This window comes from Nelumbo lutea, chromosome 3 (assembly GCF_056320005.1).
Source record: "Nelumbo lutea isolate HS-2025 chromosome 3, American lotus-T2T, whole genome shotgun sequence".
Lineage (NCBI taxonomy): Eukaryota > Viridiplantae > Streptophyta > Magnoliopsida > Proteales > Nelumbonaceae > Nelumbo > Nelumbo lutea.
Window position 1 is genome coordinate 39389960 of NC_142686.1, and position 15310 is coordinate 39405269.

Sequence of the window (15310 nt, forward strand, 5' to 3'; positions counted from 1 at the left end):
GGTTCGATTGATTCAATGAGAAAGGAGATTCGAGAGTCTAATTTTTTATTTACTTTTTTTCCCCTCATTTTAAACATATATATATATATATATCGATTCAAATATTTATTGGACCAGATCAATGCATATTCGAATTTGACCGAATATCTGATTTGAATTATCCAAATTGAATTCGATTATGCCGAATCTCAAATTCGAATTAGGATTTTCGAATACCGCTTACAAGCCTAATTGAACCAATACTATTGGTTTTTTGAAAATCAATAATCGAAACCAAATTGAAGCCAATTGGTTAACTGATTGATCGGTTTGGTTAACTACTGATTCGATTTGTTAATTTTTTGGTTTTTTGATATTTATAATATAGATTATAAATAAATATATAATAAAAATAATAGAAATACATATAAAATATTATATTATAAATAATAAATAATATATTATATATAATGCATATATATATACATTTGTAATATATAGGTAGTATAAAATATATTTAATATACATAATTATACATATAATATATAAATATGTGTATACCGGTTGGTTTGGTTAATCACCGATTTTTTTTTTTTTGTTGGTTAGTCAAAAACTAAGACTACAATCAAATCAAGGTCTAATCAAATAGTTTTGGCTTGGATTCAATTAGGCTCAATTCGAGTTTGGTTCTAATTGAGATTGAATCCAATTTGGATCTTAGGGTAAGTTCAGTTAGCTATTCAAACTCAAGCTCGATCAATAGAAAGTTCGACTCAAAAGCTCACAAGCTTGGCTCGATCAGCACATACATACATATTTAATCAAATCAAGTTCAAGCCAAAAAATATAGTTCAAATCAAATTCTAACTATAGTATTTTCAAATTGAACTAACATGCCAAAGCTCAGCTCGGTTCGATTACCCTAGCCAAAACCGAAGTAATACTTTTGATTTAAAAAAAATACTGAACTAGCTGATTTGATTAACCAGAATTTTTTATTTGGTCCCGGTTCAATTCGATTTTTCCGTTTTCGATGATCACTCCTGATCGCAAGCGTCAAATCCTGCATATTTGCATCCGGGTTGGATCATCCAAATCCAAACCTACCTCGAGTTAAAGAATGAAATCCCTAACTCGACCCTACACCAAAATAAACCTGACGGGTTTATCGATTAACCCGATCCATTTGACATCTCCCATACCATTGTGACGCTTTGATTGTGAATTTGTGATCTGATTAACATCGGATTGGATATAATTACTGCCCGCCATAGTATACGTTATGAAACAGGTTCAAAGAAGATTTTTTTTTTGATAAGCAGGTTTAAAGAAGATAATTGTCCAGGTGTAGCGGAGCTGCTTTTGGATCCAATCGGATCGAATCCGTCGGCCTGGGTCCGAACCCAATTCAACGATAAACCCAACCTAGACCTGTCGACTAGAATAAAAGGATCAGATGATGGAGCAGCCATGAGCAACCTCTTTAAAATATTGGCAAATGCCAAACACGTCACGTCAGGCAACTCGGTCAGGCCAGTGTACTATCTACTTTACTTATGTATGGCAAACTTTTCTCTTAATTCTGAACATCTCGGCCAGCATTCTCTAATTCACTAATTGGTGGTTTGGTTGACATATCTAATTTGCATCATTCTGATTTCCGACTACCAATCCGTTACTGATACCAAATTTACGGTTGCTGATACATGACTTTGGTCAGTGATGTAGGAAGGGAAGCACAGTAGCAAGAGAAGAAAATGACAACATGGCATCATGTTTGTCAACCGAGTCTGGAGTCCGGATTCCGGAGGGAGTTCTCCTGTATGGCAGGGGGCGAGCAGAGCAGCTTCGGACCGTTTTCTTACGTAACGCAAGACTGGCTACGTCCGTAGATATTTGAAAAACTGAGGTCATTGATATTACCTGATACTTCGACGAAACTCGAAGGTTTGTATTAATCATCTACGACTACGAGGGGCTTCACTCCACCGCAGTCCTTCCTTCAGTTCAAACCCAACTGTAATAAAGGTCGGTCAGAAAACCCTTTGCTCCCATCCCTTTCTGATTCTGTAATCATAATCGATGGCTTAATTTTGGTGAATAATCGTAATCGATGACTGGGTTGTTGTTGGCTTTCCTGTCCTGCTTTATACTTTATCTTGTTGGATTGGATTTTCCTCATATTTTTTGTACGGTGGATTTTTTTCCTCGATGATCTGTGACTCCAAGCAAGGAATAAGAACCTTAGAGAATGTTGGATTGGATTTTCCTTTTTTTTTTCTGTACAGTGGATTTTTTTCCTCGATGATTCTGAATGTTTATTTTCCATTACATTTCATTTGTGGGTAATGACTTATGGTAATTGCGCAATTCAATCATCATACGTTTCTATTAAAATATTAGTTTATTTTAATGTTTTCTCCCTTCATGTGATCATTTCGTTGTCGCCCAGATCTGTTGTTTTTTTTTCTTCTTTATGAGCTTATCCTTATATGACTATTTCTTTACTATTATCTTAGATTTGGTTTAGGTCTGCTTGTTGTACACTCTTCAGACCAAACCCACTTCTTATCAACCCATTGTTTTTTTTTTTTTTTTTTGGACTTAAAACAGCTTATTTGGAGCTTCTACTCAAGCTTTTAATCTTCTTCTTATTGCATTCAGATTATGCCTTTGTTTGATCATTCTATGTTGTGTTTTATCCCTTCAAGCAGAACCTTTCAGAAGAAAGCCTAAAGGGCAATTGTTTTTTCAATTTGCAGTGAGAAGGAAGAGCAAGCAGTAAGGGTCTCTTATTCTTCTCTTTCCCCTCTTTTACATTAAATTGGTTCGATTGATTTCTTTTTGTTATTGTTATCGCTTTCCTATTTGAATTTTGGCTCGGTAGAGTGATCCTGTAAATTGGTTTTGACTTTTCTGTTTGCTGTATTTGTTTCTGGGTTCTATTGCTTGGTGTTTTATTTTTTATTTTAAGGAGCAGTAAAGGGGTTGTTGTTAAGCTTTTCCTTCGATGGCGGAAATTGTTGGTCCTCGGGTGTACAGTTGCTATAATTGCCGAAACCATGTTTCGCTTCACGATGACGTTATTTCTAAAGCTTTTCAGGTGAAACTCTTACACTGGTTTTCCTTTTATTATAAATTCCTAACTATAAGATGTTTGATGATCTTCCTGGAATTTTCAATGTTCATTGCCCTCTTTTCTCTTGGTTCGTATATCTTATTTGATATTAAATTTTTTGATTTAATCACTGTGTTGGCGTGGTTTAGGCAAACCTAGGACGGCAGGGGTTGAGGTAGAATTCGGATAAAACATCAATATGCTGAAATGAAAAAAAAAGTCTCATGTATGAAACTAAAATCAATATCTAAAGTGCCTATTTGGAGTTTGGATTAAATGATTGGGAAGAAACGAGATGCAAGCTTGATTGGCTTTTTGTTTTTATCAAGACATGATATTTCTGATGTATACATAAATATCAAATATACATTTCATTTTTTCTTTTAATTTTGGGTTCTTTTAATTTTGGCCAATTTTTATTACACTTGATATAAAATGTTCATTTTAGGGGAGGAATGGTCGAGCGTTCCTGTTCTCCCATGCAATGAACATAGTTGTTGGGCCCAAAGAGGACAGGCAACTTATGACTGGCCTCCACACTGTTGCTGATATCTACTGTGCTGATTGCCGTGAGGTGTTGGGTTGGAAGTATGAACGAGCTTACGAGGAAAGCCAAAAGTACAAGGAAGGGAAGTTCATACTTGAGAAGTCAAAGATTGTCAAGGAAAACTGGTAGCTTTTCATCTGTTTCTATAGTTCATCTGTCCTAAATTTGATGCAAGTTTGTCGATGCTTTCATGTGTTTATTTTGTACAGAAAATCCTTGTCAATTGAAGATTCAGTCATTGTTTCTTCCTGTGAATTCTTGTTGTTCTCCTGTATCTGGATGTTTTGTATCAGAAACTACTAAATTCTCTGTGAATAAAGTTGTTATGTTGTTGTTTGTTCACCTTTAGGTTTCAATTTCTTACATTGTTGAAATTCTTAATAAAAATTTTCCTTTACTTTATGTCTGCTGCATGGATCAAGAATGCAGATTATATGGTGTTCTAATATATTTCAGCTAAGAAGTCTATATTTGTATCAATCCATCTCTTGGGTAGGTTGGGTTACTGGGTAAGTTGCTTCTTGGATATACTGATGGAATTTTTTAATTCTCTCATATTACTTTACTGCCACATGTAATATAATTGGAACCCGATTCACTTGATTTATTTGGATCCAAACATGGAAAAAGGGGAAGGTGTTTTATATGGGTTCTGTAAAAAGATCTGTTGCAGTTCTTGTTCCAAGTTTTGAGCTTGATCTATCACTAAAGGGGTTATGTTTAACAAAGTATGGCATAAAATTAGGTGCATCACCTGTGTAAGAAACAATGGGGCTTATACCTCATGAGCACACATCTTTTGGTGAATATTTAAATAATTAACTAAACAATAAAATATAGTAGTTACATAAATCATTGTTGGACCTGAAAATTCATTAAAACTCAACATGATTTTGGCACAATTATAACCTGAAACATATTATTTAATTTCCAATTTTCAATTTGTGTATCATGTTAATGAAGCATGGCTTAGGCATGAAAAAGTCATTCACAAAATTTGAGGCATAAACCTCATGCAGTGTCATACTTCATACTTAAGCTCCACTTTGGTTATGGTATCTGGTGTTATATCTTGCTTCAATGCTTATACCTCAAGAACGTTAAGGAAACTGCTGATATCTACCAACTTTTACAACATGCCAGGACTATATTGGACCAATTTGCTGCCTTTACCAAGGCTAACTCACCCAATATTATCATCCAAGTGTATATTCTTGGACTAGTGTTAGGACTTGCTGTGCATCTGGAATGACTAGTTACTATGTGGTAACTGGTAACCTTTTGAGTTCTTATGTTGTAAAATTGTAATACTAATGATGATATGTACTAGTTACTATGAGCAAATATGGCTAACATCATCACTATGAAATAAGTGAAAAATTATGTTTTGGGGGGGGGGTCTACCATTAGCTTCATTGGAGAATGATTTTTCATATACAACCATAATGATAACTTTCAGCAAATAAAGGTACTCATAATTTCCATAGCTCAGCTGCTATGTAGATGACTAATGCTGCTGGTTAAACCAGTTGAACTTTGCAGTTGTTTATTCATGAGCTTCAAGACTAATCCCATATCGTTGCAAGTAGCAAATTTATGGTGGAGAAGTTTTAGGAAGACCAGTGAGTATGAATTCATTTGAGGTTGGTTACTGGGTGTTGAATCTGTCCATAAGGTTCCAGAATCCAGGCCCCAATTGATATAACATATTTATGGTGTTAAAGCTTTGGGAAGGCCCAAGACCATGGATTCATTTGAGGTAGGACCTTAGGAGTTAATTTATTGATGGGTGCTAAAATTAAATTCTAGTTGTAGTGTCAGGAACATGAATGGATCTGGAAATATTTAGCTTCAAAGTGACAATATATAGTTTCTTGGTTGGTTATTTCCAGTGAGTGCAATCAATTGGTAGGATTTACACAAACTGAGGACTACAATCATTGACCAGGTGCCATGGTAAGAAGCAGGGCTGTTTTTGCAGATTTACATACCAAAGGAAGTTGGGCTGCATGTTGTAAACCTCACAGTAGGAAAATGTAATTATTATAGTTCCCTGGACCACAAGTACGTGAACTTTGAGCGTGGCTCTTCCTAGATGTGTCACAAGATGAGGGAAAGTCCATTGAGATTGTTTGACCATGTGGACTGAAGTGGTATGAAATTAAGAAAGGACTTGCAGTTTCACAGTAGATACAACTCTTGGTAGAGTTTCATTTAGCAATTGCCAAATGGGTGACACTCTTTTAAAATGTCACATACTCACATTCTTTGGTTTTATTTGGCTATTTGCTCTCTCTCTTTCTCTCTCTCTCTCATGAATTCATTAGAGTTAATCTATAGAGGAGCACCAAAATGTCAGGTTTTGGATTAAACTGGAACAATACAAAATCAGCATGGTGTAATGCACAAAGATGACAAACAGATGATGGTTTAAACTTTTATTCTGAATGAAAAAATGGAAAGGGTATTATAGCCTAATTAAATTATGAAATTGCTGAGCTTCTGAACAAAGAACCTATTGTACTAGAGGTGCTGAATGTTACTTTGACAAATCTATGAGTGGAATTTCTTTTGCTAGGACTGGGGATAGAATTGGTTGAAAGGATTTAGACAACCTTAGGGCTGCAATCCCAGGCCTCAGTGTAAAATTGTAAATAGGACCTTGTTTCAGCTCTACCAAGGGAAGGTGGGTTCATTTTGTGCATTACTTAATAATCAGAACAAGTGAATCCTGTTAACACTCTTTTACAGCATATGTTAGAAGGAAGCCCCTAATTATTTTAAGACCTCCACAAAAAGAGTCAATTCCAGTATCACATGATGTGCATTACTTAATAATAAGAACAAGTGAAAAATGTTAACACTCTTTTATAGCGTATGTTAGAAGGAAGCTTCTAATTCTTTTAAAACCTCCACAAAGAGAGTCAATTCCAGTATCACACCATAGTTTTCAAGGTGCCAAGGTGAGGCTAGGCAGGGGGGCGCCTTGTTGCCTAGTCGCCTAGGTTCCAACCTAGGCGTCACCTAGGCGATGGATTTTTTTTTTAAGTAAAAACCATATATCCTAGGATAGTTCCCTAGGTCCCATAACCATCTTTCCTTGATAACTATCCATAATTTTCATAAGAAAAGTATAATCTTCATGTTGGAGTTTTCATAATTTTCATAAGAAGAAGAAATGTGTTGATTAGACAAAAATTTAAGTTCTTCCCTTACTTATTGGTTCAGGTTTTGAAGTTTTTGAGGGTTCAATACAGTAGTTAACAATGTTTATGTTGATTAAACCCGAACAAATAATAAAATAATAAAAAGAAATTAGTTTATAAACACATAAATGAATATTTTAGTTTAATAATGTCTATTTTGTAATTATAATCTCAAAAAGTTAATAATATAAAAGTATTTTATAAAGCAGTATATAGAACTACTTGGCGACTGGGCGAGGTCAGCCTCCAAGGGCGCATTGTCGCCTAGGTGTCACCTTGACAACTATTTATCACACTTTCTTGGACTTTTAAGTAATGCTGCTTTGAGTATCTCTTCCTACACATTTGTTCATTACTGCCACCATCAAGGTAATACAATCCACCTGCTTCATGCCCTCCACCAATCTTCATCCTCGTCTTGAGATTTAGTCTGTCTACTAACATGCATGCGGTTAAAAGGAAATTTGGGTACATGTAAGATAGAGAATAAAGATAAAGATGTGAGGTCAACATCACTAACACCACAAATGGGAGAAGTAGAACCCTTTGCAAGGGTTATAGTTTGAGATGTGGAAGACTGGGAAAGAGAAGAAAACACACCTAGAGTCCTAGTCATATGATCAGAGGCTCCAGAGTCAATAATCCAATGTGAAGGTTTGGATGCCAAACAAGCCATACTTGAATGAGCAAGAGTGGCTGTATTCTATTGAGAGGATGTTTGAAGAAATTTCTCATAACAGAAACTAATAGTATACTTGTAGCGTTTGGTCAACTTGTTGGTTTTCACTACCACCACCACTAGTCACAACATGATTGGCCCAAGTATTTGGTGGACCATGTAAGTCATAATAGAAACTAACAATATGTCCTAATCCACAACATGTGCACCTTCTAGGACCATTAATTCGTCCTCTACCACAACCTCTTCCTGAATTTCTACCTCCACCATGACCACTAGTGCGGTTAAACCTAGGACCACCTTGGTTCCTTGGAAATCCACGTCCACCTCCACCACCTCTACTCCCACGACCTCTCCCTTTTGCCACCACAAAAACAAACCTGTCCCAGAGGGCGAAATGCTCCGTAGGTTCAATATAAATCCTTCGGAGTCAGGTAAACACCTCCTCAAGAGAGGGAAGAGTAGATATGCCTAATATTTGTGTTCGAACGGGTTCATATTCAGGTTTCAATCCCACTAAAAACCTTGTCACATCAAGCTGTTCCCGTTGTTTCTGCTGAATTTTAACATCTGAAATCAAAGGGTGGTACACATTAAGCCCATTACTAAGATTTCTCATACCAGCATAATGCTCCTCTAGGCTTTGATTTCCCTCCTTCAGGTTAAAGTACTCCTAATAAATTTGGTAAACTCTAGTGGTGTTATCTTGGCCAGGATAAAGTTTCTTAGCATGGTCCCATATCTCTTTGGCCGTATCCAAAAACATAAAATTCACACTAATTTTAGGCTCCATGCTATTCCACAACCAAGTCATAATCTGTGGATCCTCTTGTTCCCACTTACTATACCCCTGAGAATTAGAAGAGGGTTTCTCCTCTACATGTTTCAGCATCTTCTTGTCTCTCAGAAACACTTCTATCGACTCAGCCCATGTCACATATTTCTCACCATTTAATTTGATGGAGGTCCTTTGTACATTTAGGTAATCAACGGAAATCGTAACACCAGTTTTATTATCACTACCCTCTTCGGTTGTTGCCATTGTAAAAAAAAAGTCCACACAACAAAAAATATTTGACCATAAGGAAATCACCCTTCACTATTCAGCACTACACCACACACCACACACCACACACAATTAAACAATTGTTGCTAAGTCACCACTGCTGTCATAGGGTTCAGCACCAAAAATCCTACTGCTGTCAAACACATTCGGGCATAAATAGGGAAAAAAACAGTTCATATGCATACCTACAATCAACACTGCCACATAGTTGAAATCCAGTCCAAAAGGGATAGAATACACCATGCTGTCAGCCAACTATAGAGTTCTGTTCACACCTGTCCACAAACCAGCCCTCTTTGTGTCATCGATTAGAGGGTTTCTAGCAAACCACCAAGATGAACACCACCACAGAAATTGGAGGCATGGTTACTTCCTAGAAGGAAAAATGACCACTCCTTTTTTTTTGATCAGTAAAAATCTTTCATTAATAACAGAGAGATTAAGATACAATAGCTAAAGATTGCATAGGAAATTGCAATCTCCAGCAATCAGTTACAATTCTGCCCAATACAATGAAGATCTATTTGCCCCTTGTTTTGCTAGGGTATCCGCCATCCCATTTGCATCCCTTTTAACCCAACCAAACCGAGAGTTGAACTTCCTTGCAAGTGTGTCAATTTCTCTGAAAATAAACTTGAGCTTCCAAGGTGCTGATGTGATGTTTTTGGCCCAAGAGATGACCAATAGAGAGTCTCCTTCAATTTCTAACTCTGTTGTTCCTATCTGCTCAGCCATCTTTAGACCTTGAAGTAGGGCTAGAGATTCAGCCTGTATTGAATCACCATAACCTATTGGTTCAGAGTAGAGTGCCACCACCACACCCAGATAATTTCTAAAAACACCCCCTATGCCTGCCCTTCCAGGGTTGCCAAGAGAACTCCCATCGAAATTCAGCTTTAGTTTGTTTCGTGCTGGTGGCTTCCATTCCATGCTTACAAGAACTTTGGGTACATCTGTTTGTGCTATTTCAGCCCAATTCCTTAGTATCTCATTTGTGGAGTAGTTTCTAAATATCTCCATGGTCTTCACCCAATGTGCAGTTCTGATTTTTATGGCTTCAATAACTTCCTCCATTGTTTTGCTTTTTCCTGAAAAGATTCTTAGGTTTCTTTCCTCCCAATAACGACCACTCCTTTTTTGTTTGTGAGTTATTTAAAAATCTCAGGTCTGATATGGCAATCCAAGGAGAAAAGAAAGATAAGAAGAAAACTGATTTCTAGACTGATTTTCTAGTGCTTTGATACCATGTGAATGGTTCGATTAACACTAGTTCAGTCCTAGGTCTGAAGTAAGAGAGAAAGAAAGGGTTTGGCCAGAGAGAAAAATCAATCTCCACTCAGCCGACCCACCTTGTATTTATGCATTAGAATACAAAAGACAACTATGTCCCTCATCAAGTATGGGACACAACTTAAGCGCAGGTAAAATAGACATTTGTTCATTACCACCTTCTGTTTGGATTCCCCTCCCTTTTTCTAATAAGCAATTGCTGTTTCTACTTGCTAATTTAGACTTTGCTGGCTTGGCTGCTTGACTGTTCTTTGGTTGCCACATTGATATTTTTGTGGTCATTTCTTCACAAATTCAGGGGTTTGTTTAGGTCATAATCTAACAGCAGGGGTGGGGGGGAGGGTTAGAATACTAACTAGAGCAACTCATTTTGTGGAAATTGATATGTTTTTGGAAACATACCATAAATTAGCAAGTGCTCATCACACTTTCCTGGACTTTTAAGTTATGCTGCCTTAAGTATCTCTTACCTATACATTTGTTCATTACCACCTTCTGTTTGGACTTTTTCCCTTTTCTGATAAGCACTTGCTGTTTCTACTTTCTAATTTAGACTCTGTTGACTTGGCTGTTTGACAATTCTTTGGTTGCTACATTGATATTTTTTGTGATAACTTCTTCACAAATTCAGGGATCTGTTTAGGTCATAATCTAACAGCAGGGGGGGGGAGGGTCTTGGCAATAAATCCAATTGAAAAATAAGGAAGAAGAGAAGAAAAGAGAAGAGAGGAGGAGAAGAAGAGAAGAAGAGAAGAAGAAAGAAGGGAATAAGAAAGGTTGGAGGCAATATAATAGTTCTGGTGGCGCTAGCTTCTATTATAATATATAGGGCGACAAAAATAAGAAGGGAAAATACCCTTGTGCCCCAGTTGTAAGTGAAGTACAATAACAGAAAAAATAAAAAGGCTTTAGCCAACTAAACATATCCTAACAAAATAAAATAAATTATTTCAACACTCCCCCTCAAGTTGGAGCATAGATGTTAATCATGCCCAACTTGTCACACAAATCATTATGCTGCACATGATGAAGACCTTTGGTGAAGATGTCCGCAAGTTGTTTTTCTAAGCTGACATATGGAGTGCACACTTCTCCATTCACAAGTTTTTCTTTAATAAAATGCTTGTCCATTTCAATGTGTTTCGTCCTATCATGGAGGATTGGATTAGTTGCAATGTTGATAGCAACTTTATTGTCGCAATAGAGTGACATAGGGTTTATAACTGCAAAACCCAATTCACCTAACAGGTTTCTTGTCCACATGATTTCAGCAACCCCATGAGACATAGCTCTGTATGGTACTTTAGCACTAGATCTAGCTACCACATTTTACTTCTTACTTCTCCATGTGACCGGGTTTCCTCCCACAAAGGCCCAATACTCATTGGTAGACTTTCGGTCATCAACTGCCCCTGCCCAATCAGCATCAGTATATACTTCCACCTTTAAATGCCCATGTTTCTGGAACAACAAACCAGCTCTGGGAAACTTCTTGAGGTATCTAAGGATCCTCTCTGCAGCTTCAAAGTGAGTTGTCCTAGGATTGTGCATGAATTGACTAAGGACACCCATTGCATAAGCAATATCAGGCCTGGTTATAGACAAATACAAGAGTCTCCCTACAAGTCTTTGAAACTTCTTCACATCACATCTTTCAAGAACTCTCCCTGACTGTCTCCCAGCTGGACGAACTCAAAAACTCTGTAGCCACAACACCAACTTTATTCTCTAACACATAGAGACCATCCACCATGCTTCCTTTACGAATCGTCTTCCCCGAGGCCAAATCCTAAAACACAGATGAAGACGGAAATTAAGTAACTGAACAATTCAAAGAGTGAGTAATACTACTAATGGAAAACAAATTTATAGGTAATTTAGGAACATGCAGTACATTAGAAAGGGTAAGGCCGAGTGGGAGAGATATGGTTCCTTGGCCAGCTATGGTGGAGAAAGAACCATCAACTAGTCTCACCTTATCTCTCTCAGAGAGAAGGTTGTATGCCTGAAATAAATTTGACTTACCATTCATGTGATTTGAGACTCCGAAGTCAATTACCCAAGGAGAATAGAGGTATGAGATGACATATGGAAGGCAGTGGCAATGTTACCCGATGTAGACGTGAAAGAGGTCGGAGTAGGACCAGAATCCATATGGCGAAGAGTCCTACCATATAACTCCAAATGGTCACGAAAGGAGTTGATGATAGTCTCTTCCTTAGGGTCAAAACTGGGATGCCTATCCTGAGTTACCATGGGACTAGTCTCTTGAGATGCCATATTAGCTGAGTTATACTTTTTTTGATTTTGCTGGCTTGGTTTCTTGCCCTGATCAATTGTTGACTTTTTACCCAAATCTTGTGCCCATTTAGATTTTCCATGGAGATCCCAACATGTACCTCTGGTGTGTCTTGTCTTTTGGTAGTGAGTGCACCAAAGTTTACTCTTATCATCTGTTCTCTTCTAAGAGTCACCCTTCTTAAAAGTACCTCCGACATTAGTATCTGAACTTCCCCGGACAGTTAGGGCAACCGGCTCCCCCTCTGTACAATTCATCACACTTCTTCTACTCTCTTCTGACTGAACTAAGGCATAAACCTCCTGAACTGATGGCAAGTCTTTACTTCCCAAGATCTGCACCCTGATGGACTCATATGAAGGATTCAGCCCCAAGAGAAAAACAAATACCCGTTGTTGAGATACAAGCGACTTGTATGCCTTTGCATCTTCATAGCACTTCCAATTCACATTCTGATAGTGATCAAGTTCTTTCCATATTGATGTCAGATCTGAATAGTACACCGAGAGACTCCTCTCTCCTTGCTTGCAAGTAGAGGATTCAGCTTGCAATTGGTATATCTTGGCATAGTGTCTTTGCTCTGAATAGGTGGACTTTGCTTGTTCCCATATTTCACAAGTAGTTTCAGCCCCATATAAAAGTCCTTCTTACTTGTGGCAACATGGAAATCAAGAGCCATGACATCACCATACTATTTTCTTGGTTCCACCTATCATATTCAACACTTCCATTCTTCGGTTCCTTCACTTTTCCATTGATGTATCATATTTTCCCCCCTAGCAGTGATGTAGAGTTTTATTCCCCTAGACCATTCAAGGTAGTTCAGACCATCAAAGGGAATAACAGCCATGGGGAAACTCATATCCATTCCACCACTTACTCCATTTTGGCTTCTTGAAACCCCTAAAGTAGCAGAATTCTCAGACAACATGGTCAACACAGAATTTTTGATCTAAACTCTCAACTTAGGATCCTTATACCAGAAAAAAAGCCCCACACACAAGTGACCAGTCCACACACACTTCAGTTTTGGACTTAATTTGAGCACAAGAACAGCACCAATATCCAGAAAAAATATGACAACTGATTTTTCAGACCTGTACAGAATAACAGTCCCAGCCTGCTACTTTTCCAGAAGGTCTACTATTATTGATCATTAAGAGAGATCCTTACACATGAAATCAAGCCAACAAGCAGAGAAAACAGGTCATCCGTGACCTACAGCCACCTTTTCACAGGTACAGGATCACACGATCCAAAACAAAAAGAGGTATAAACCTCACAAGGGTTTGCCGGCATTCAGTGGTTCAGATTCATTCGTTTTCCTCTTGGTACACGAATTAGAGCTGTACCAGTTTCTGATCTGATTCGATCAACCCAGATTCAATCCTTTGTTCCGCCCAGATTCAGCAACCTGAAGAAGAAACTTTGATTGCCCAGATTCAATAGCCTTGCTCTGATGCCATCTTGGCAATAAATCCGATTGAAAAATAAGGAAGAAGAGAAGAGAAGAGAAGAGAAGAGAAGAAGAAAGAAGGAAAGAAGAAAGGTTGGAGGCAATAGAACAGTGCTGGCGGCGCCAGATTTTATTATAATATATAGGGCGACAAAAATAAGAAGGGAAAAGACCCCTGTGCCCCTGCTGTAAGTGAAGTACAATAACAGAAAAAATAAAAAGCTTTAACCAACCAAACAGACCCTAACAAAATAAAATAAATTATTTCAACAAATACTAACTAGAGCAGCCCATTTTGTGGAAATTGATATTTTTTTAGAAATAAAATTTATGAAAGGGGAGGATGGAAATGGAAGAATTAGCAAAGGACTATAGACCTGGTAATTAGGCAGCTTGTAGCCTTTGACCATGACCTTGCTGCCTCGTGAAAGATTCATAGGTCAATTTCACTTCTATCTAGATGTATTTGTATCTATACTCAGCAAAAGTATCCTACTCATCGTGTGGTACCTGTTGGATGTGGAAGGACCTACACGTTACAATATGTTGACTACAAAATGCAAAACAAAAGATCAAAGCAGATCAAAAGAAACCCAAGGAGCCCATCGACTCAAAAAGTCTATGCATTACAAACCGTCTTGAACAAAATTAAGCAGCTCTGTTTAAGTTATTTTATTAATTAATGAGTTAAAAGTTAACTGGTAAAGTATCATGGAGTTCTTGGTGAGACTAAAGGATAATAATGTTTTACACATAAAAAGATGTCTCTGAATGCAATTCTACTATAAATTTCCCCCATCCAAGAAAGAAAAAAAGGATGCAATTGCACAGCCACAAAAAACAAATGATCTTGGTTACGTTTTCCCTCATCGCCAATAGAAATTTAAAAGAAGAAATATATGAACTTAAGATGGCATAATAAGTCTCCAATTGAAGCTGCTGAATAAAAGAAATTGAACTGTATGAAATGAATGTAATGTACTAGTATCTCTGTGACTGTCTTCTAACGCTTTTGGATGAACAGAGCCCATGGTTTAGTGATAAAAAGGAGCTTGCAGTAACAGTTTAGGTCATAAAATGGTAAAAAAACAATGCAATTTAATAATGATTGAATCAATGAACCTCATTCCTTTTGAAGATTCTTAACTGACATCAGATGCCTTGTGGATGACGGCTCTGTTTCGAGGTCTTCTATGCAAAGGTATCTCCTAATCATATGATTACAATTACTGTTTCTACATATAAGCAGACAAAGAAGATGCTTAACCCCTAAACAACTCAGGTTTAGGAATTGAAAGAGGTTAAGAGAGAGGTGAACTGTAATGATTGGTCATTTGATAGAAAAAATATAAACAGAGGACAAAAATAAGAAAAAGGAGAAAAATATGCGGCTGTTCTCATCTGCAGATTGAGGTTTAATATTTATTGAGAAAAGAAAAAAATACGAGGAATGCTGTGTAATTGTCTCTTAAAATATACAGTATAGATAATCCAGGGTTTGGGGGGGGGGGCATAGGACTCGTGTAGAATTGTTGTTTTCCCTGATACTCCCTCAATGATAGAGTTATGTTGTCAAAACCAATCTCTTAAAGTATAGAGAAGTCAAACTTGTCTATGTTTTGTTGGAAAAAATGTCTTGTTTTTCTGAACATAAAGTCTGGCCAACAAAA

General features: G+C 37.3%; 1 protein-coding gene across 3 annotated transcripts; it reads left to right on the forward strand.

The window, feature by feature from the left end:
- The first annotated feature begins 1451 nt into the window (after positions 1-1451).
- LOC148864377 (protein yippee-like At4g27745) lies at positions 1452-3986 on the forward strand. Of its 3 annotated transcripts, none has more exons than XM_088976503.1 (5): positions 1452-1537; positions 1700-2007; positions 2694-2760; positions 2954-3082; positions 3546-3986. In XM_088976503.1, the coding sequence occupies exons 4-5, from the start codon at positions 2990-2992 to the stop codon at positions 3771-3773; spliced, it is 321 nt and encodes a 106-aa protein (XP_088832629.1). In that variant the 5' UTR covers positions 1452-1537; positions 1700-2007; positions 2694-2760; positions 2954-2989; the 3' UTR covers positions 3774-3986. The 3 variants fall into 3 exon arrangements, with proteins under 3 accessions (XP_088832629.1, XP_088832630.1, XP_088832631.1); XM_088976504.1 differs by having other exon boundaries at positions 2960-3082; XM_088976505.1 differs by lacking the exons at positions 1452-1537; positions 1700-2007 and adding an exon at positions 2099-2337.
- The last annotated feature ends 11324 nt before the right edge of the window (positions 3987-15310 follow it).

Bases quoted from the DNA above. Each gene is read 5' to 3' on its own strand.
- LOC148864377 (XM_088976503.1), top strand. From the start codon at position 2,990: ATGGCGGAAATTGTTGGTCCTCGGGTGTACAGTTGCTATAATTGCCGA. The intron at 3,083-3,545 runs GTGAAACTCTTA...TGTTCATTTTAG, and splicing joins TTATTTCTAAAGCTTTTCAG to GGGAGGAATGGTCGAGCGTT.